The sequence below is a fragment of the Macaca thibetana genome, chromosome 5 (genome assembly GCF_024542745.1).
Source record: "Macaca thibetana thibetana isolate TM-01 chromosome 5, ASM2454274v1, whole genome shotgun sequence".
NCBI lineage: Eukaryota > Metazoa > Chordata > Mammalia > Primates > Cercopithecidae > Macaca > Macaca thibetana.
Genome location: NC_065582.1, coordinates 148993548 through 149016847, shown reverse-complemented (window position 1 = coordinate 149016847; position 23300 = coordinate 148993548). Strand labels below are relative to the sequence as shown.

At 42.8% G+C, this 23300-nt stretch overlaps 1 protein-coding gene across 1 annotated transcript; it reads left to right on the top strand.

The window, feature by feature from the left end:
• Window positions 1-12725: 12725 nt before the first annotated feature.
• LOC126954456 (uncharacterized) lies at window positions 12726-23052 on the top strand. Its single transcript, XM_050789966.1, has 3 exons — window positions 12726-12812; window positions 18195-19004; window positions 22921-23052. Exons 1-3 carry the CDS (start codon window positions 12726-12728, stop codon window positions 23050-23052), a joined length of 1029 nt encoding a protein of 342 aa, XP_050645923.1.
• The last annotated feature ends 248 nt before the right edge of the window (window positions 23053-23300 follow it).

Sequence of the window (23300 nt, the reverse complement as noted above, 5' to 3'; positions counted from 1 at the left end):
TCTCCAGCAGTGGAAGGTGGGGGAAAGGGTCAGCCTGGAGAGAGTTACCGTCAGCCGTCTTTCACCCTGTCACATGAGTGATGACAGCAAACCTTTGTGAGAATACCATTTTTGTTTCTGATGCTGCTCCGGTATGCTTTTCTTTTTTAGAGACAAGTTTTCACTGTGTTGCCCAGGCTGGAGTGCAGTGGCATGACCATGCTTCACTGTAGCCTTGACCTCCCAGGTCCAAGCAATCATCCCACCCCAGCCTCTTGAGTAGCTGGGATGCACCATCAGGGATGCACCACCATGCCCAGCTAATTTATTTTATTTTATTTTTTATTTTTGTAGAGATGGGGGTCTTGCTATGTTTCCTAGGCTGGTCTCGCACTCCTGGGCTCGAGTGATCCTCACACCTGGCCTCCCAAAGTGCTGATCTATGCCCTTTCTAATCTTCCCCATAACCCTGAGAATTAGGTACTTAAAGAAATCAATGTAGAGTTATGTGGTTCCACAGGCTTTCCCCTCATACCCTCTTCCTTTCCTCATTCCACACTACCTTTCACCATATCTTCTAGCTAAACTATGAGTTCCTCAGTGCCAGGTGCCATGTCTTACTCATCATTTTACTCCTAGAGCCTAATCACAGAACTGGGTACGTAAAAAGTATTTGAACAAAAAGCAATGCTCTCAGCTGGGTGTGGTGGCTCACACCTGTAATCCCAGCACTTCGGGAGGCTGAGGCAGGCGGATCACGAGGTCAGGAGATCCAGACCAGCCTGGCCAACATGGTGAAATCCCCATCCCTACAAAAAATACAAAAATTAGCTGGGCCTGGTGCCACGCCCCTGGGAGAGGTGGAGGCAGGAGAATCGCTGGAAACCGGTAGGCAGAGGTTGCAGTGAGCCAAGATCTCAGCATTGCCCTCCAGCCTTGGCAACAAGAGTGAAACTTGGTCTCAAAAAAGAAAGCAATGCTCTCATCACACTTTCAGCACAACTCCAAAGGAAGTCATCACCAGCACCACCCCACCCGTGACAGTCATGATCTTTCTGGCCCTCCATTACCGAAACCACAATGTTCATACCTATCTGGGTTCTTAGAATTCTCATGCAGAGAGCTGGGTGAGCTGTTGTACACATCTAGTCTAAACCCTTACTTTATTCACGAGGAAACAGCCTAGAGAGGTCAACCATCTGGCCAATGACCTTGTCCATTGCTTGGTTCATTATATTCCATGGCTTCTCCTTGCTAAAGAAGAGTTGTAAATACAAAGCAGGAAGTTGGCACTGACATTCTTCAGGTGTTTTTTTTTAGGTGCCAGCCTGGACCTAGTCCCAGCAAGCCATATGGCTTACTGATTATCTTTTTACATAATTTTCCAGTAAGTTTTATGCTTTATCACTGAACTCAGAATGGATTGAGCCAAAATTCTTCTTCAATTCAGGGACGGCCATTTGACCTCCAAATGCTTTTCTTTACTCATCAAAAAAAGGAAAGAGCACTGACCCTGAGAATAAAGAATAAGATTTGGGTTCTGGTTCTGACTCTGGTATTTGGTCTCAGGCAATTTCCCAAACATCTGACAGCCAACTTTCAGTCAAGGGCTCCCTGATGGTCTTCCCTAGACTGCATCGAGAATTTGTCTACCCAACCTTCCCTTTCTCCCCTTTGCTCATGGGCTGATGACTCCCCAACTCTTGCCTGGATCCCCAACCCCCACCTTGTCTCAGGTGCTTCCGTTAATAAAACCCTTGCACATTTAATCCCATCTTGTCCTCTGCTTCTCGGAGGACCCAAATTAACAACCTATTTTTCCAGACATATTTTTTCATTATTGAAATTGGTCTCAGTAGAGTCCCTCAGTCATGCAGCCTCATCCCTTTGGGCCCAGAATTCATTTTCATCCAACCCATATTTACCAGTCTGCCCATCTTGTGCCAGGCACTGTACTAGGTGCTAATGGTCACAGTGGTGAAGCCAGACATGGTTTCCTGGAATCTACATTCTGGTGCAATGTTCCTCTGCCTTTTTCCCTTCTTATCAGTCCTACTTCTTCTTCAAGAGCCCCACTGACTTCCTCCTAACTCTACTTAAATCATCCCAGCCCAGAATCACATGGCATCTGCAGAACTTCCCTAGCTCTCATTGTTTGTATTGCTCTTTTAGTACTGATGATTCTTTATGTTATATTTTGTGTTTATGTATTACCTAAGCAGCTTGATTTTTAAATGTTTGAGGATAGGAGCAGTTTTTTATATTTTTGTGTACTAAAGCAAATTGGCATGTAATAAAAATGATATTTATGGTGTATTGGTTGCTTATTTTTTTCCAGGGAAAGAAATTTTCAAAACCATGGGAGTAGGTAAGTATATTAATCTTGTCTTTTATTTGCTATATTTGGATGCTTTGACATCTCGGGTTTTGCTGACCCTGGAGGAACTTCTCCCAGAGATAACCAACCCCTAGAGGTGGTAAACAACTTGCTCTCTAGTGTGTTCTTCAAATACAAACCAAAACAGAGCCCGCACCCCAACCATCTCCCTAATGGGGCTGTCATACTCCATTATCTATTAATCATCACAGGAGCAGGTATTGGGTAACTACAGACACTCCCTATGCCTCCTACGCCTCAGAGCCTGCTGAAGTTATTCAAATTATCCAATCCTGAGACTGCCCCCACCACCTCGCCCATGCATTGTCCACAGTTATTCCCTTTCCCTCTGCCTCCTGACCAACCCTGACGCTTCCCTGTGTGCCCCACCCCTACCCCATGCTATGGTGTGCCCCCTCTCCTGGTAACCTTGAGACACAAACTATCTCTTCAATGGCAGTCACCTTCTGATCTATCCATCTTAACTGTACCGTGAGTTTTCTATGAATACACTGTAATTTAAAGCAGTCAGGAAGTTATCAGATTTTTTTAAGGGGGAAGTTGCATGGAAAAACTTAAATAATATTGTTTTATATTTGGAAAAAATAGTCAATTGTTCTGAAACATCAAATAAAGTAAAATCTGGCTTCCTTTTCCTGGTAGGTAGAATATCTGATTCTGCTGTGATTCTCTTCCAAGGTCAGCAGTGGAGGAAATACGTGATGAGGAAGGAAAGAGACTTTTGTGTTGAGCTGAAGGGAGCCATATTAGTTAGGATAGGACTAGGATGTTATAACAAAGGTATGTTAGTCCTTTCTTGCATTGCTTTAAAGAAATACCTGAGGCTGGGTAATTTCTAAAGAAAAGAGGTTTAATTGGCTCACAGTTCTGTAGGCTGTACAGGAGGCGTGGTGCTGGCATCTGCTTCTGGTGAGGGCCTCAGGAAGCTTTCAAGCACGGCAGAAGGCAATTGTGAGCCAGAACATCACATGGCCAGAGAGGGAGCAAGAGAGGAGGTAGGGAGAGGGCCACACTCTTTTAAACAACCAGATCTCATGTGAACTGAATGGGAATTCACGCATCACTAAGGGGATGCCACTAAGTCATTAATTAGGGATCTGCCCCCACGACCCCAACACCTCCCACCAGGCCCCACCTCCAATACTGAGGGTTACATTTCAACATGAGATTTAGAGGGGACAACCCTCCAAACTGTGTCAAAAGGAGTACAACCATTAACCTGGACCTTAAAAAAGCTAGAAGTTCATTGCTTTCCCATGTAACAGTGGGAGGTGAGTAGTCAAGGTTGTTAGGAGCCCTGCTCCATGCAATCATTGAGGCCCTTGGGGCCTTCCACTCATCTGCATGACTGAGTCTGGGCACCATTGGTTCTGGCCAGGCAAGGGGAAAGAGCATAGAGGAGACACATTCAGTGTCATAGCCAGTAGCTCAAAATGGCCTACATAGTGTTCACTCACATTCTATTGGTAAGAACTTAGTCCCAGGGCCACATACAACTGCAAGGCAGCTACCCTTCAGTTACCATGGAAGGAGAGAAAACTGACTTGGGGGAGAGTGGCACTCTGTTACAGCACCATAGGCTGCAAAAGCCTGAGAAATACAGTCTTGCACGCATCTTACGACGTTTTATTATTTTCATTTGACAGCTGGGGACACTGAAGCTCAGACTGGTAAAGTAATTAATTAATCCAAGGTCATACCTGTAGTTCAAAGTGGAACTGGAATCTGAAGTCAAGACTACAGGATTTTAAAGCATCTTTTCCTTGTATTTTCTTAAACAGTACTCTGCATTCCTTTCTGTTCTTACTAACATTCTTCAGTTTAAACATTTCTTATCTCTTTTAGTTTGAGTCACATGTTTATTTTGTTCTTTTTCCTTCTTAAACCTACAATTTACAAAATGTGCCCATTTATGTTGATTGCGTTTTCTTTCAGCTTTCATCTCCCTTTATTTAACTTCCCTCATGTTCATTTTTCTTGCATTTGGTCACTCTTCTTTCACATCTAAATTATCATAATTCAAACATTGTTTTTCTGATCTATTCAGTGTTTATGTCATTGTTTGTTTTTCTTTCCTCACCTTTTTAATAACTATTCCTGTGGAAATATGAATACTTTTGGTCTGAGTTAGCCTATCTTGATGTCAATCAATTAATAAAGTTCAGGAAATAAAAAAGTTACCTTGAGTTTCCAAAACATGTTTGCATGTGAAATACCAAGCCATTTTATTAAATACACTTGAAGTATTGTATTAACTCTTTTTAAGTTCAGTGTACAAAACAAGATGTTATATAGTAAGGTTGCTGATAATCACAAAGTAAGTACCTAGAAACAGCTAAATTCTAAGCCATGACATCATTGTTCCCAAGTAATAAGGGAAGAAAGGTAACTTGAAAGTGCAGGAGCCAACATGATAAATAGTGACATTATTTCCTGGTTTTTACTACATAAATTTCAATATACTTGGGCTTTAGCCTGGAAAACGTTTATAGAAAATAATTATATCGGATTAACAAAGGGAAAATCAATTAGATTTCTAAATTACTAATTTCAAGAGAACATTCCAAATAATAAGAGAAATTAAAAATTAATTTTTCTCTTACAAGTAGATCTCTGCAGCTACTGTCCTAAAACTTCAAAAGTTTGTGTAGTCAGAAGAAAGAAATTAAATACTATTTAATGCCCCAATAGAGCAAATATTTTCTTGCATCTTTTGTCTATAGTTCTAGTAGTCATAGAAAATGGAGGATGCATTTTCTTTAAAAAAAAAAAAAAAGTCATAAAAAACCTAATAGATGAATGATACTCATCAAAGCATCAATTGGGAAGCAAATGTGGATGAGCTCTACAGCCAGAGGGAGTGTGAAATCCAGCTGTGTTCTTCAGAGGAGGCTAACGGCTGTGACAATCAGCCCCAGCACTCCAGTGTTCATTTTTCATTTGTGAAATAGCACAATGTGAGTGTTCCTGGACAGGTGGCCCTTCTGTATGGCTCTTTCCAAGCAATGACTCGGGACCCAGGCTTCTTCAATCTTGTATCTCCACCATCACCTAGGGCATCAGAGTACTCTGACTTCCAGCTTCACAGATAACAAGGAAACAAGAGTGGAGGATTTGGGAGGAAGACAGTCAACAGACCAACACCCAAGGGCAAGACTGGGAAACTGACTCTGGTTCTATATCCTGGAAGAAAAGGAAACAGGATAGTAATTACTGCCATGCCAGCATCTCTCCTCCAACACAATACAAAGCAACTCATTTTCAAAGTAGCTCCATTTATACTCATTTTTGTAGGGGAGTGCAATGGTTAATTTTGCATCAACTTGACTGGGCTAAGGGATGCCCAGATAACTGGTGAAACATTATTTCTGTCTGTATCCGGAAGAGATTAGCATTTGAATTGGTGACTGAGAAAAGAAGATCACCCCCACCAAAGTGGGTAGGTGTCATCCAATCCATTGACGGCCTGAATAGAACAAAAAGGGAGAAGAAGGGGGAATTTGCTCTCTCTGTCTGAGCTGAGACATCCATCTTCTCCTGCCTTCAGACATGGAAGCTCCTGGTTCTCAGGCTTTTGGACTCAGACTGTGACTTATATCATCAGCACCCCTGGCTCTAAGGCTTTCAGATTCAAAGTAAATTATACCTCCAGCTTCCCTGGTTCTCACAGCACTTCTTGGCCTCCATAATGGCACGTGCCAATTCCTTTATATACATATAAAATGAGAATTGTTACTCCAAAGGAAGATTATCTTGTGTGGGCCTTATCAGGTGAGCCCATTAAAAGAGAGCCTAAGAGTCAGAGACAGAACTCAGAGAGATTTGAAGCAGCAAAAGACACTCTCTGTTGTCCTTGAAGAAGCAGTTCCGTGTTGTTTTGAATGTTTCAAATCCCTTCATAAATGTACATAATTGTCTACGATATTTATAAACAAAATGTAGCTTTCCAATTTATTTCGTACAGATGGAAGGATCAACAAGTAATTCAATGCTGCACAGGTAGCCACATTTCACATTTCATCATCTGTGTATTTGGAGCTGTGTCCAGGTGGCAGCTTGGCAGCTCCACGGTCCCCTGTAGCTGCTGCTGCTTCTTTTTTTTTTTTTTTTTTTTTTTTTTTGGAAAGGGAGTCTTGCTCTGTCGCCTAGATGGGAGCTCACTGCAACCTCCACCTCCTGAGTCCAAGTAGCTCTAGTGCCTCAGCCTCCTGAATAGCTGGGACTAAAGGTGTGCACCACCACACCCGGCTAATTTTTGTATTCTTAATAGAGAGGGGTTTTCACCATGTTGGCCAGGCTGATCTCAAACTCCTGACCTCAAGTGATCCACCTGCCTCGACCTCCCAAAGTGCTGGGATTACAGGCGTGAGTCACCACACCCACTCCCCACCCTCCCCGTAGCTCTTCTCAGGGTTTTCACACCAGCATGGCTACCTAGCAATAAAGTCTGACCATTAGGATTCTGTGGCTTGCAGCACAGATACCATTTGTTCCACACAGTATTCTAAAACATGCAGAACCATTTAATGTGGAATATTTTGAAATCCCAAAGCCACAGTGATCTTTTAAATTCACAAATCTGATCATGTCACTTACCTGCTTAAAATTACCCAATGACGCACCATTGTCTACACCATGATGCTCAATCAGTGCCCTGAGATTCTAGCCCCTGCGTCCCTGTCCAGCTTCATCTGTGGCCCCTCTCCATACACGGGCTCTCGAATCTACTTGTTGTGTTATTTCCTACCTGAGTGCCTCAGCTACTCTGGCCTTCTCCTTCTTCTTTGAACTAACATCTATTTGTCCTTGAGAAATTCAACTGCCATCTCTTTTTGCATTCATTATTTGTTCCAATTATTTGACTCTTACACGAGTATCACTCAATTCCAAATTATTCAGTTTCTGAGATTGAATGGTGAAGGCTTAGATAGTGAGTTTGGGTAGCAAGGGATACTTACATTATCTAAATATATTTGGTTCCCGAGTTTCAAATAGCAAGTATTGAGTGTATGGATAGTGAGGACCCTGAGCAGTATGTTAATATAAATAAATACACACACATAGACACACACACACACACACATCTAATCAGTTCCTGATATTGGATAGCAAGGCTACCTGATTATAGTTTTGTTTCACAACTTACTTTTCGTGTATATACATGATACACAGAGGCAGCATAGTCTACAGGGTTAATGGTATAGGGTCTTCAGCATGACTGCCCAGGTTGAAATCCCACCTCTGCTGTTCACCAGCCTACCTCTCTTCCTCACTTTGCATAGCTGTAAAATGGAAAAATAATAGGGCCAATCTCATTAAATTGAGAGGATTAAATGAGTTAATACATATAAAGTATTTACAATTGTACATGGCTCATGGAAAACACTCCGTAAGTATTGACTGTTAGCGGTAGTCATAGCAATTGTTTTGCTATTTATGCCTTGGTTTGTTCCAAAAAGAATGTAAGGTTGTGTGTGTAAATGCATGTGTGTGCATGTGTGTGTGTGTGTGCATTTTACTCCTCGATTAGCTGGCATGCTCCCTAGGGGCAGCAGCAGTGGCCTGTAATTTTTTTGTGTATTTTTAAAATGGCTAGCACAGTGCCAAGTATATGGTGAGTGCCCAATAAATATTAATTCCTCCTCCCCCTTTCTCCTTAAAATACACACCATGCTAGTCTCTGTTTTCTCCCTCTATGCTGAGCACCATGCTTGGCTCAATGGTATACGTGTGTTGCTTGGTTGGACTGTTGTTGATTGCCACAGGTTGTCAAGCCCTACAGAAGTGCCTCAGCCTTGGAAGGATATTCACTGACCTATTCAACAATCTTGTCCACCGTTTCGTCTGCAGATTGAATGTGCAGTATTAATGAGCTTTGACAAGACAGAAGAGAACAGGTTCACAATAACAACTGAAAATTTAACCCTTTTGATATGGTTGGGATATTTGTTCCCTCCAAATCTCATGTTGAAATGTGATTTCCCAATGTTGGAGATGAGGCCTAGTGGGAGGTGTTGGGCCATGGGTGTGGATCCCTCATGAATGACTTGGTGCTTTCCCCAAAGTAGTCAGTGGTAAGAAGTTCAGCTGAGATCTTGTTGTATAAAAAAGTGTGACATCCCCCCCACTCTCTTGCACCGTTTCTCTCCATGCGACACATTTGCTTTCCCTCCATCTTCTTCCATGAGTAAAAGCTTCCTGAGGCCTCCCCTGAACTAAAGCAGATGCCGATGCCATGCTTCTACAGCCTGCAGAGCCATGAGACAAATAAACTTCAAAAAACAAATTACTCAGTCTCTGGTATTCTTTTATAGCAACACAAAATGGACTAACACACTCTCTATTCTTAATGGGGAGAAAAGCTAGAATTGTAGTGAAATGAAATGTTTGTGAAGAAGATCATGACTGACTTCCATTTAAAAATGTTTTTTACGTTTAAAAATATGTGAAGTTCAGCTGGACACAGTGGCTCATGCCTGTAATCCCAGTACTTTGGGAGGCCAAGGCAGGCAGGTTACCTGAGGTCAAGAGTTCAAGTACAGCCTGATCAACATGGCGAAACTCCCTCTCTGTTAAAAATACAAAAATTAGCTGGGCATGGTGGCATATGACTGTAATCTCAGCTACTCAAGAGCTGAGGCAGGAGAATTGCTTGAACCCAGGAGGCAGAGGCTGCAATGAGCCAAGATCATGCCACTGCACTCCAGCCTGGGTAACAGAGAAAGACTCTGTCTCAAAAAACTAAAATATTAAAAAAAAAAAATGTGAAATTCAATGTGCCTGATGATGCTGCCAGAAAAGAGAAAGCTAGCCTGAGTAGACCTTCAGTTCTACCTTTTCTTAAAGTATGTCCTATGGAAGCTTAATGCTGAATTAAAGTCTCCTAGAAACCTTATTATTAGGGGATTTGGGTCAGGGACAATAGTTGTTCTTCATGACCTTCTTTTGTAACCTCCTAAAGAATGCTGTCTATCATCTCACAAGGTTTACAAGGCCTGTTTTGTCCTTTGTAGTATCTCCCATGGCCCATTCAAGGGAAAAGGAAGCTCTTGCTCAAAGAAAGTTTGTGCACTATGCAAATGCAGTGATATCATTTTTCATCAGGCTGAACTAAACAGCACACAACAAAACCAAGAACCTACACCACTGCTTATGCACTTACGTGCTAATATAAACTCTATAGATTTATAGTCCCTGATGTGTACAACGTCCCTTACGTGTTAATCTGTTCTCATACTGCTAATAAAGATATACCTGAGACTGGGTAATTTATAAAGGAAAGAGGTTTAATGGACTCACAGTTCCGCAGGGCTCGGGAGGCCTCAGGAAACCTACAGTTATGGCAGAAGGGGAAGCAAACACGTCCTTCTTCACATGGTGGCAGCAAGGAGAAGTACAGAGTAAAGAGGGAAAAGCCCCTTGTAAAACCATCAGATCTCGTGAGAAATCACTCACTATAATGTGAACAGCATGGAGATAACCACCCCCATGATTCAATTACCTCCCACCGAGTCCCTCCCACAACACATGGGGATTATGGGATCTACAATTCAAGAGGAGATTTTGGTGGGGACACAGCCAAACCATATCACCTAACATGTGTGAATTATCCTGTTTGCTTCTAAAGAGAACAGTGATAACTACAATCTCTTCACTATTTTACATCTAGGTGGATCTTAAGATCACAAGATTTTACTCCTCTTCACAATTTTTATGATGGGACAATAAGCAGGAGAGGAGAAGAAGGCAAAGGAGCATATAAAAATAAATGACCTGTTTTTTACTATGTCCCCTTTCTCAGTAGAATATGAAAACTTCCTGTGTGGGTCTTTTTATTGCTGCTTCTAGACTTTCAAAGCTGTCCCAGCCAAGTCACAGGCAACGAGAAGAAAGAGGCTGGGCTGAAAACCACAGCAATTTCCTGGGGAGAGAGTGCCCCGGATGGGCCATTGATCTTCATTGTTCCTGCTAGACAAATAGACTTCTCAACATCAAATAAAATTTTACTTGATGAAGATTTGTTTGGAAGGATGCTTTGTTTATGTTTCTTTACCCTTTTAGATATTACCTACAATTTCTGAGCACATGTGCCAAGATAAAAGAACTTAACAAGCAAACAAAAAGGGCATTTTGTTCTCTAGGGAGAGGTTCTGAAAAATCCGAAAACGTAAGACAGGTTTGTATACTGGCCAAACAACATGGAGTGGCTAAACTGGTTGTGTTTCTAAATTCTTTGAAACAGGCGGAGTTACTAATTTGTCTTATCAGATGCTCAGCATGAGAAATCTAAACCAAATTATCCTATCACATGAAGTACTCTTCCCTTAAGAATCAATTAAGCATTGGAAAAATGAGAATTCTTACCTCTGCAGAAATGCTACTGTGTGGTTAGCTAAAACTAGGACTGTGTAAGCAAAACACAGAGTGTATTAGGACTATGATTTGTGTACAAATCACAAAACTGATCATTCCAAAGAGAATGATAGAACAAAGGTGGCCTGGAAGTTTCTGAACTAGCATTGTAACCCAATGAGCCAGTTGGTGTATCCCTCAATTCAGCTGGATTAATTTATCCCCAATACTGTCACCCTACTAGTTCCTGTCTTGCAGTGAAAAATAGCAGATCTGTGAGTCCAGGAGCTGGCTCAGGTTGGGGTTCACTGCTAGAATCACCGAGGCTGCTTTTGATAATGAACTCTATCTTGAGGCTGCGAAGCAGGTCATGGGAGAACAAGTGAATTGAATATTGTTCATGAACTTTTATCATTTAATAGGGTTTCACTATAGAAAAAGTAAAAAATACAAGTAAGAATAAAGTAAATTTTTTTACTTTTAAAAACTTTCAATTACCAAGAAGAAATCCTCTCCAGTTTTGAATATGTATTATATCCATCTGGATTTTTCTTTACAGTGTAAATATGGTGAAAGTATGTGACTCAAGCCTTGATTCCAAAGTCAGCTAATGTGTTAGTCCATTTTCATGCTGCTGATAAAGACATACCCAAGACTGGGTAATTTCTAAAGAAAAAGAGGTTTGGCCAGGCGTGGAGGCTCACACCTGTAATCCCAGTAATTTGGGAGGCCGAGGCAGGTGGATCACCTGAGTTCAGGAGTTTGAGACCAGCCTGACCAACATGGGGAAACCCCATCTCTACCATAAATACAAAATTAGCTGGGTGTGGTGGTGCATGCCTGAAATCCCACCTGCTTGGGAGGCTGAGGCAGGAGAATTGCTTGAACCCAGGAGGTGGAGGTTGCAGTGAGCCAAGATCGCACCATTGCACACCAGCCTGGGCAACAAGCGCAAAACTCTGTCTCAAAAAAAAAAAAAAAAAAAGGTTTAATGAACTCACGGTTCCATGTGGCTGGGGAGGTTTTACAATCATGGCAGAAAGGCACATGTACAGAGTAAAGGGGGGGAAAAGTTTTACATGGCCGTAGGCAAAAAAGAATGAGAGCCAAGGCCAGGCGCGATGATTCATGCCTGTAATACCAGCACTTTGGGAGGCCGAGGTGGGCAGATGACGAGGTCAGGAGATCGAGACCATCCTGGCTAACACAGTGAAATCCCATCTCCACTAAAACAATACAAAAAATTAGCCTGGCACGTTGGCGGGCGCCTGTAATCCCAGCTACTTAGGAATCTGAGGCAGGAGAATGGTGTGAACCTGGGAGGCGGAGCTTGCAGCAGAGCTGAGATATTGCACCACTGCACTCCAGCCTGGGCAACAGAGCCAGACTACGTCTCAAAAAAAAAAAAAAAAAAAGAGAGCCAAGCGAAAGGGGTTTTCCCTTATAAAACCTGTCCGGAGCTGCACGCCCCGGCCATAGCAAATAATAATTAATGATTAAACGCCCGAGCTCTATTCCTTTCCACCTTCTACCTCCTCCCTAGATTTGTTGTTTCTCTTTTGTATCAATACCTCATAATAGATGGCGCTCTTCCTGCTTCTTCTTCACTTGTTCCCCCCCCCCCCCCCCCCCCCCGCCCGCGAAAATTGTTACTTTGTAGCACAGGCACCATCCCGCGCCCAGGAAAATTACCAACTGACAGCGCAGGTGCAACATGACGTTCGACCAGAGAAACCAATACCTACTTGGTCACGCCCTCTGCAACGAGATCATCTCCGCCTCTGGCCCAACCCCTTCCCCTCCAAGTGTATATAAGGCACTGCATTACCGCCATTAAACAAGACTTGATCAGAGCACTGTCTTGTCTCCATTTCTCGTGTCTCTTGTTCCCCAAATTCCCACCCCCTCCTCCAGGGCCTGCTTCAACGATCCCGCGGGCCGGGATACGTGGCGCCCGAACAGGGACCCGGAAAGGAGGGACTCCGTGAGGAAGAGGATGCCAAAGGACGGTCGACCGCTAATAAAGACAAAAGGAGTCAAATTCTTCCGATCACCGCGGGAACCTGCCGCGTCAGAATCGAAGGTAAGTGACGCATCCGAAATGGGACAAGAATTAAGCCAACATCAAATATATGTAGGACAATTAAAAGAGGCTTTAAAGATATGAGGAGTAAAGGTTAAAGGTAATGATTTGTTTAAATTTTTTGATTTTGTAAAAGACACTTGCCCTTGGTTCCCACAGGAAGGAACTATTGATATTAAAAGATGGCGTAGAGTAGGGGATTGTTTGCAGGACTATTATAATACTTTTGGGCCAGAAAAAATTCCTGTAACCGCCTTCTCTTATTGGAACCTCATTAGAGATTTAATAGATAAGAAGGAGGCCAATCCGCAAGTCATGGCTGTGGTCGCTCAGACAGAGCATATTTTAAAGGTTAGCTCCCGCCCTAACCTCGCAAAGCCTCCGCAAGATATGGAGGAAGATCTCATTTCCCTCGAAAGTGATCATGAGGAAATTAAGTCTCCTTCTGTAACAGATAAAGAAATGCCACACGAAAACAAACCAAAAAAAAATACCCAATTTTACAGATGCTTCAAAAAGAGGAGGAAATTAATAAGCCTAATCAATCGGACATAAATTGGGATGATTTAGAGGAAGAGGCAGCTAAATATCACAACCCTGATTTGCCTCCCTTTACTTCATACCCACCCCCATATAATAAGACGCATAATGAGGCTTCTGCGCCTATTGTTATGGCAGCAATAGATCCCAAAGAAGAATTAAAGCAAAAGATTGCTCAACTAGAAGAGCAAATTAAACTTGAAGAGTTACATCAATCATTGATAATTAGGCTCCAAAAGCTAAAAACAGGAAATGAAAAAATACCTAACTCAGACGCTATGGAGGGTTCCTTGCGCCCACCTCAGCGGCCTGGACAACATGTTCCAAGAGGGGGGTTAGTTGCTAGCCGACATAGAGAAGACTCCTCCCCCAAAGACGTTTTTCCGGTCACGGAAACCATAGATGAACAGGGACAGGCTTGGAGGCATCATACTGGATTTGATTTTACTATTATAAAAGAGTTAAAGACTGCTGCCTCTCAGTATGGGGCTACTGCTCCATATACTCTTGCTATAGTGGAATCTGTGGCTGATAATTGGCTCACTCCTACAGACTGGAATACCTTAGTTAGGGCAGTCCTTTCTGGGGGAGACCACTTAATTTGGAAGTCAGAGTTCTTTGAAAATTGTAGAGATACAGCTAAAAGAAATCAACAGGCAGGGAACGGTTGGGATTTTGATATGTTAACTGGTTCAGGTAATTATGCAGACACTCGGGCCCAAATGCAATACGATCCTGGACTGTTCTCACAAATCCAGGCTGCTGCTACAAAAGCCTGGAGAAAACTTCCCGTTAAAGGAGATCCAGGGGCTTCGCTCACAGTGGTTAAACAAGGACCCGATGAGCCATTTTCAGACTTTGTGCATAGGCTTATGACCACGGCAGGTAGAATCTTTGGAAATGCAGAAACGGGTGTAGATTATGTTAAACAGTTAGCTTATGAAAATGCTAACCCCGCCTGCCAAGCGGCAATCAGACCTTATCGAAAGAAAACAGATTTAACAGGATACATTCGCCTTTGTTCAGATATTGGGCCCTCATATCAACAAGGCCTAGCAATGGCCGCCGCTTTTAGCGGCCAAACAGTGAGAGATTTCCTCATTAACAAAGGTAGAGATAAAGGGGGATGTTTTAGATGCGGTAAAAGGGGACACTTTGCAAAAGATTGCTGTGAAAACCAAAATAAGAGTCCAGAAGCAAAAATCCCAGGCCTTTGCCCAAGGTGTAAAAGAGGAAGGCACTGGGCAAACGAATGTAAATCTAAAACTGACAGTCAAGGAAATCCTTTACCCCCCAGGCAGGGAAACAGGATGAGGGGCCAGCCCCAGGCCCCGAAACAAGCATATGGGGCAGTCAGCTTTGTTCCAGCCAGCAACAGCAATCCATTTCAAAACTTAGTAGAGCAACCCCAGGAAGTGCGGGATTGGACCTCAGTTCCACCTCCCACACAATACTAACACCTGAAATGGGACCGCAAACCTTAAATACCGGAATATATGGACCCTTACCACCTAACACTTTTGGGCTACTTTTAGGAAGAAGTAGTGTCACCATGAGAGGCTTACAAGTCCTCCCTGGAGTTATCGATAATGATTATGAAGGAGAAATTAAAATTATGGCCAGAGCTATTGATAGTATTATTACTGTCCCTCAAGGAGTTAGAATAGCTCAGTTACTCCTGCTACCTTTGGTTAAAACAGGTAATAATATCCAATACTCTACTCTAATAGAAATATAAAAGGTTTCGGATCATCAGAGATATATTGGGTGCAACCAATTACAAATCAAAAACCCTCTCTAACCTTATGGTTAGACGGGAAGGCATTCACTGGACTAATAGACACAGGGGCTGATGTAACGATCATTAAACAGGAAGATTGGCCCTCTCATTGGCCTACCACAGAAACTTTAACTCACTTGAGAGGAATTGGACAAAGCAGTAATCCTAAACAAAGTTCTAAATATCTAACATGGACAGATAAAGAAAACAATTCAGGCCTCATTAAGCCATTTGTCATTCCTTACCTACCTGTTAACCTTTGGGGGCGAGATCTGCTCTCTCAAATGAAAATTATAATGTGTAGTCCAAATGATATAGTTACTGCACAAATGTTAACTCAAGGATACACCCCGGTAAAGGTCTTGGAAAAGGAGAGAACGGTATCCCACAGCCTATACTGGTTTCAGGACAACTTGATAAAAAGGGGTTTGGAAATTTTTAGCTCAGGCCACTGACATACCTGCACCCCAAAGGTGCGCTGACCCCATTACTTGGAAGTCAGATGAGCCCGTTTGGGTTGATCAGTGGCCTTTACTCAATGATAAACTAAGTGCTGCCCAACAGTTAGTGCAGGAACAACTGATAGCAGGGCATATTGTGGAAAGTAATTCCCCTTGGAATACACCTATTTTTGTTATTAAAAAGAAGTCTGGTAAATGGAGACTCTTACAAGATTTAAGAGCAGTAAATATCACTATGATCCTTATGGGTGCCTTACAACCAGGATTGCCTTCACCGGTTGCGATTCCTCAAAAATATTTTAAAATCGTTATTGACCTTAAAGATTGCTTTTTTACAATTCCCCTTCACCCTGCTGACCAAAAAAGATTTGCCTTTAGTCTTCCATCTACAAATTTTAAACAACCAATGAAGCGCTATCAATGGAAAGTCTTACCTCAGGGTATGGCCAATAGTCCTACCTTGTGTCAAAAATATGTAGCTGCCGCTATAGAGCCAGTCAGAAAAACGTGGGCACAAATGTATATTATACATTATATGGATGATATTTTAATAGCAGGAGAAATTGGCGAACAAGTCTTACAGTGTTTTGCCCAACTCAAACAGGAGTTAACAGCAGCCGGACTACAAATAGCCCCAGAAAAGGTACAATTACAAGATCCATACACCTATCTTGGTTTCCAAATTAATGGACCCAAAATCATTAATCAAAAGGCCGTTATACGTCGTGATCATTTAAAAACTTTAAATGATTTCCAAAAATTACTGGGAGACATAAATTGGCTTCGACCGTACTTAAAGCTCACCACAGGAGAGTTAAAACCTCTTTTCGATATATTAAAAGGAGACTCTAATCCAAAATCCCCCAGGTCCATTACTAAAGAAGCATTAATAACACTCCAACAGGTAGAACATGCCATTGCAACACAATTTGTTACCAGCATTGATTATTCTCAGCCATTAATATTCATTATTTTTAACACAACAATAACCCCTACTGGCCTATTTTGGCAGAACAATCCCATTATGTGGGTACACCTGCCCTCCTCCCCTAAAAAGGTTTTGTTGCCTTATTATGATGCAATAGCTGATCTAATTATCTTGGGAAGAGAAAACAGTAGAAAATACTTTGGAATAGAACCCTCTACCATTATACAGCCCTACACTCAATCACGCATCCATTGGCTGTTACAAAATATGGAAGCCTGGCCAATTGCTTGCGCTTCTTATACTGGCGCGATTGACAACCATTACCCACCTAACAAACTCATTCAATTTTGCAAACTTCATGCGTTTGTATTTCCCCATATTACCAGTAAAGAACCTCTCAATGATGCATTACTAATTTTCACTGATGGATCTTCCACAGGACTTGCCGCTTACACTTACAATAATGTAGTCGTTAAATTCCAGACCGCTTATACATCAGCTCAGCTGGTCGAATTGCAAGCTATAATTGCAGCACTATCAGCTTTTCCTTGTCAGCCACTTAACATTTATACAGACAGCACCTACCTGGCTCATTCAATAACCCTCTTAGAGACCGTGTCTCAAATTAAACATATTTCAGACACAGCTAACCTATTTTTACAATGCCAACAACTTATTCAAAAAAGGACTACTCCCTTTTTTCTTGGGCATATTAGGGCACACTCAGGATTACCGGGACCTTTAACTCAAGGTAACGCACAGCTGACACGGCAACAAAAACCATAGCCACAGTCACTACAGACAATTTGCAACAAGCGCAAAAAGCACATGCCTTACATCATTTAAACGCCCAAACCTTAAGGCTTATGTTTAAACTTACCAGAGAACAAGCTCGACAAATAGTTAAACAATGCGCCAACTGCATAACATATTTACCTGTTCCCCATCTAGGAGTTAACCCCTGAGGACTCATCCCCAACGAAATTTGGCAAATGGACGTTACTCACCACTTAGAATTCGGTCAACTAAAATATATCCATGTATGCATAGACACCTATAGTGGATTCATCAGTGCAACTCTCCAAACAGGAGAGGCCACCAAACATGTCATAGCTCATTTATTACACTGCTTTTCTATTTTAGGAATACCCAAACAAATCAAAACAGATAATGGCCCCGGTTATATATCCAAAACCTTCTTACAATTTTGTAATACCCTACAAATTAAACATACCACAGGCATTCCCTATAATCCCCAAGGACAAGGTATAGTAGAAAGAGCTCATCTGTCATTAAAAACTGTTATCACAAAATTAAAAGGGGGGAGCTGGTACCCCGTGAAGGGTACCCCCAGAAACATACTCAATCATGCCCTGTTTATCCTTAATTTTTAAAATTTGGACAGTCATGGAAAATCGGCTGCCGACCGTTTCTGACATCCTGAATCTCAAAAACAGTTTGCAATGGTAAAATGGAAAGATCCACTCGATAGTTCATGGCATGGCCCCGATCCAGTTTTAATTTGGGGAAGAGGCTCAGTATGCATCTTCTCACAAAAAAAATGATGCAGCCAGATGGCTGCCTGAAAGATTGGTAAGACAAATAAATCATAACCATTGTCAGTCCAGGGAAGATAAATCTCCCTGAGAAGTTCTTTCCTTCTTGTTTTTCAGAAAATGAAGCCTAACATGAGATTCCTTTGGGGAATAATCGCTCTATATAGCATAGTGGCAGTCTATGCAGGTTTTGGTGACCCTCGTAAAGCAAGAGAATTATTACGAAAACAATACGGCCAGCCTTGTGATTGCAGAGGGGGACAAGTATCTGAACCTCCGTCAGACAGAATCACCCAGGTGACTTGCGTGGGCAAGACAGCTTACCTAATGCCAAACCAGTTATGGAAATGTAAGTCTACCCCAAGAGATACCTCACCTAGCGGGCCGCTCCTAGAATGCCCTTGTAGCTCTTTCCAATCTTCTGTACATAGTTCCTGTTATACCTCCTATCAACAATGCAAATCAGGCAATAGAACATATTATACGGCCACGTTACTAAAAACACAAACTGGAGGTACCAATAGCGTACAAGTATTAGGATCCACTAATAAACTTGTGCAATCGCCTTGTAACGGCCAAAAAGGAAAGCCTGTTTGTTGGAGCACTACCGCCCCCATTCACATTTCTGATGGAGGAGGCCCATTAGATATTACAAGAATTAAAACCGTCCAGAAAAAATTAGAAGAAATTCATAAAGCTTCTTATCCTGAACTCCAATATCACCCTTTAGCCCTGCCTGAGCTTAGAGATAATTTTAGGCTCGATGCTCAAACCTTCGATATCCTCAACGCTACTTACAATTTACTTCAAATGTCCAATACAAGCCTGGCCCACGATTGTTGGCTTTGTCTTAAAATGGGCCCCCCTATTCCTCTAGCTATACCTAACCTTTTATTGTCCTCTGCCAATTACTCAAATGAATCCTTAGTAAATAATTCCTGTCCTATTATTCCCCCCCTCTTAGTTCAACCGATGACGTTTTCTAATTCCTCTTGCCTCTTTTCACCATCATATAATAACACTAAAGAGATCGATTTAGGCTATGTTGTGTTTGACAACTGTACCTCCATAATCAATGCCACCAACCCTTTGTGTGCTGTAAATGGCTCGGTTTTCGTTTGTGGAAACAACATGGCATATACTTATCTACCTACACATTGGACAGGGCTTTGTGTTCTGGCCACTCTTCTCCCCGACATTGATATCATCCCTGGAGATGAACCTATCCCCATCCCCACTATTGAACATTTTATTTATAGACCAAAACGAGCCATACAATTTATTCCCTTGTTGGCAGGACTAGGAATCACCACTGCTTTTACTACAGGAGCCACAGGCCTAGGAGTCTCACTAACCCAATATACCAAATTATCCAATCAATTAATTTCAGATGTACAGACCTTATCCAGTACTATACAAGATTTACAAGACCAAGTAGATTCATTAGCAGAAGTAGTTCTCCAGAATAGAAGAGGTCTAGATTTGTTAACGGCAGAACAGGGAGGGATATGTTTGGCTTTACAGGAAAAGTGCTGTTTTTACGCCAACAAATCCGGAATCGTCAGAGATAAGATAAAAACGTTACAAGAAGAACTAGAAAAGCGCAGAAAAGGCCTGGCCGCCAATCCCTTGTGGACTGGACTCGATGGACTTCTCCCCTATCTCCTGCCATTTCTTGGTCCTTTACTTACTCTTCTACTCTTCCTCACTCTCGGGCCTATAATCCTTAATAAGCTTATGGCATTTGTCAGACAACAAATCGAGGCCTTCCAGGCCAAACCTATACAGGTCCATTATCATCGCCTTGAGATGACTGAAAATGGTGAGTCTTATTTACCTTAATAAGACCACCTCCCCCGTGTGCTGAACTGGACAGTCAATGACGGGTAAGAGGACACTATCCCCATCGGAGCCTAAGACAGGAGGGCCGCCCTTGCTGCTGCCTTATCCCATGACGGGCCTAGAAGATGGGGATGAGTTGACCCAACCTAAGACAGGCGCAGTTCCCGAGGGGTCATTTCTTATCATAAAATAATAAAAAGGGGGACCTGTCCGGAGGAGCTGCGCGCCCCGGCCATAGCAAATAATAATTAATGATTAAACGCCGGAGCTCTATTCCTTTCCACCTTCTACCTCCTCCCTAGATTTGTTGTTTCTCTTTTGTATCAATACCTCATAATAGATGGCGCTCTTCCTGCTTCTTCTTCACTTGTTCCCCCCCCCCCCCCCCCCCCCCCCCCCCCCCCCCCCCCCCCCCCCCCCCCCCCCCCCCCCCCCCCCCCCCCCCCCCCCCCCCCCCCCCCCCCCCCCCCCCCCCCCCCCCCCCCCCCGCGGCCGTGAAAATTGTTACTTTGTAGCACAGGCACCATCCCGTGCCCGGGAAAATTACCAACTGACAGCGCAGGTGCAACATGACGTTCGACCAGAGAAACCAATACCTACTTGGTCACGCCCTCTGCAACGAGATCATCTCCGCCTCTGGCCCAACCCCTTCCCCTCCAAGTGTATATAAGGCACTGCATTACCGCCATTAAACGAGACTTGATCAGAGCACTGTCTTGTCTCCATTTCTCGTGTCTCTTGTTCCCCAAATTCCCACACCCTCCTCCAGGGCCTGCTTCGACGATCCCGCGGGCCGGGATAAAAACCATCAGATCTCATGAGACTTATTCACTATGACAAGAACTATGTATGAGGGAAACTACCCCCATTATTCAACTATCTCCCACCAGGTCCCTCCCACAACACATGGTAATTACAGGAGCTATAAATCAAGAGAGGATTTGGGTGGGGACACAGCCAAACCATATCAGCTAATAAGGAGAGGAAACTTACAAATTATCACTGAACTGTCCTTAAATCACTCATAAGATTCAGTATACACAGTTTTGTGTTTATAACCCTGGAGAGTGCTTCTTATATATAAAAAGTTTTGAGAATTGCTCAACTAGATTAAAAGAAGAAACAAAAGTAATTATCTTAAAATAACCTGGGAGGCAGGGAAAATTCCAAGTAGTTCTGCTTCCTGGCAGTATTTAATCTGTCACATTTTAATATTAAGCAGCTATAACCTTAATACCTATTAATAGATGTGTTTAATGGATGGATTAAACAAGATAATGATGTCACACCTTACTGGAATTAAATTCTAAAGTTGGTGCCTAAGAAATGCCTAGGGTGAAATTCCTATCTCATTCTCTTCTTTCTCTGTGTGCGTGTGTCAGTGAACATGCATGCGCATGCGCGCACACACACGTGTAAAACTCAAATCATACATGCTGTTTTGGAGCCCACTTTTTCCACTTAGCAAGATATTTAGCCATTTTTCCATAACAATGAAATATTCTAAAACACATTTTCTAAGTATGGTTACTGTTCAAAATTGCTTTCATATAATTACATTTTTGTTGCTTGTTTTGGAGAATGTGACTTATCTATATGAACTTTACAAATAATGTGCACCATAAATTACTGAATGGGCCCTCTTTGGGACCTGACAATCCAAAGAAACTACATGCCGGGGACCTGAGGCTGAAGGGCCTGTGTTTTTGTAGTGAGCTCTCAGAAGCAAAGGAGGGGACATCACAACCCAAGCCTTACAATGACTAATTCTTTTTTTAACTTTTAAGTTTAAGGGTACATGTGCAGGATGTGCAGGTTTATTACACAGGTAAATATGTGTCATGCAGTGGGGCGGGGGGTGGGTAGTTTGTTGTACAGATTATTTCATCACCTGGGTGTTAAGCCTAGTACCCGTTAGTTATTTTTCCTGATCCTCTCCCTCCTACCACCTTCCACCTTCCACCTTCCACCTTCCTATAGGCCCCAGTGTGTGTTGTTCCCTTCTATGTGTCCTCATCATTTAGCTCCCACTTATAAGTGAGAACATGCGGTATTTGGTTTTCTCTTCCTGCATTAGTTTGCTAAGGATAATGGCCTCCAGCTCTATCCATGATGATGATTAATTCTGTTGTTAATTTCTCACCACAGTCCAAGACATTTCATTTTCCAGCCATTTATTAATTATACTGTTTCTCCATGAAAGTGATTTTGCAGCCTTTAAAGTACAGGGTAATTGGTAGAAAAAAACAAGCTAAATGAGACTGGACTAGAAGGAGAAAAGCTGAAGGCAGACAGACAAGACATCTATGGAAATTTCAGGAATGGCAAGGGAGACATTAGTGATAAGGACAGGGGCAGAGAAATTCTAGGCAAACAAGCAGCTCCCCAGAGAAACCCCATCCTCAAGCTAAAAAGTCTGCAACTGTGGCCCAAAGTGAAAACTTTTATCCCTGTTTTCTCACTCAAATGTTGCCTTTTTCTAAACTACCCATGGCCCCACCCCACCCCATCCTGTGCCTATAAAAACCCCAGACTCAGCCAGTAGGCAGGAACTACGGCTGGATGTTGGAGAGAAGGGGCTTGACTTCAGAGAGAGAACTTGATGGTGTAACTTCAGAGAAGAATCTGGCCAGAGACAGCCAGACCTCAGGGGAAGATTATCTTCCCACACCATCCCCTTTTCAGCCTTCCTTCCTGCTAAGAGTCACTTTCATTGGCAATAAAATCTCCCTGCATTTACCATCCTTCAATCTGTTCATGCAACTTCATTTTTCCTGGATGCCAGATAAGAGCTTGGGAGACACAAGCGTGGATACAAAAGGCTGTCATACTGTCCCTTCGCTTTCACTGGTGGAGGGCAGCTGCCTCCTTCCAATCCACAGTCTGTGGAAACCACATGAAAAGGCAAAGGGCCCAATGAGCTGTTAACACTTAAGCCATCCAAAGATGGCAGAGCTAAAAGAGCACTGAAACACTCCCTCTGAGGCTTTGGGGGTTGCAGACACCCCTCCCTGGATGCTGCTGCGGGGCCTCCATGGAGTTTGCTCCTGCTGGCGCTAAAGCATCCTGCCAGTTCCTGCACCTTCTCATCTGTTGGCTCCCTCCTGCAAGGGCTGGAATGCAGCAGGTCTAAGTGAGTGGAGTGTGATCCCACCAGCACCAAAGCAGCTGACTGATTCCAGCAATCATCTACTCCAGTTGCCACACTCGTTTGATCATGTGCTCCCTCCCATGAGGAGTTGAGAGTGATAGGATGAGTAAATGAAGCACCCCTGTCACAAGTCCCTCAAAAGGCTCAGGGAAATATCCTGCTTAATTAGTAGTGATGTTAAAGAAAGGACTGTGTGAAAGTGTCAAATTTGAAGACTGTAGGAGAGGAAG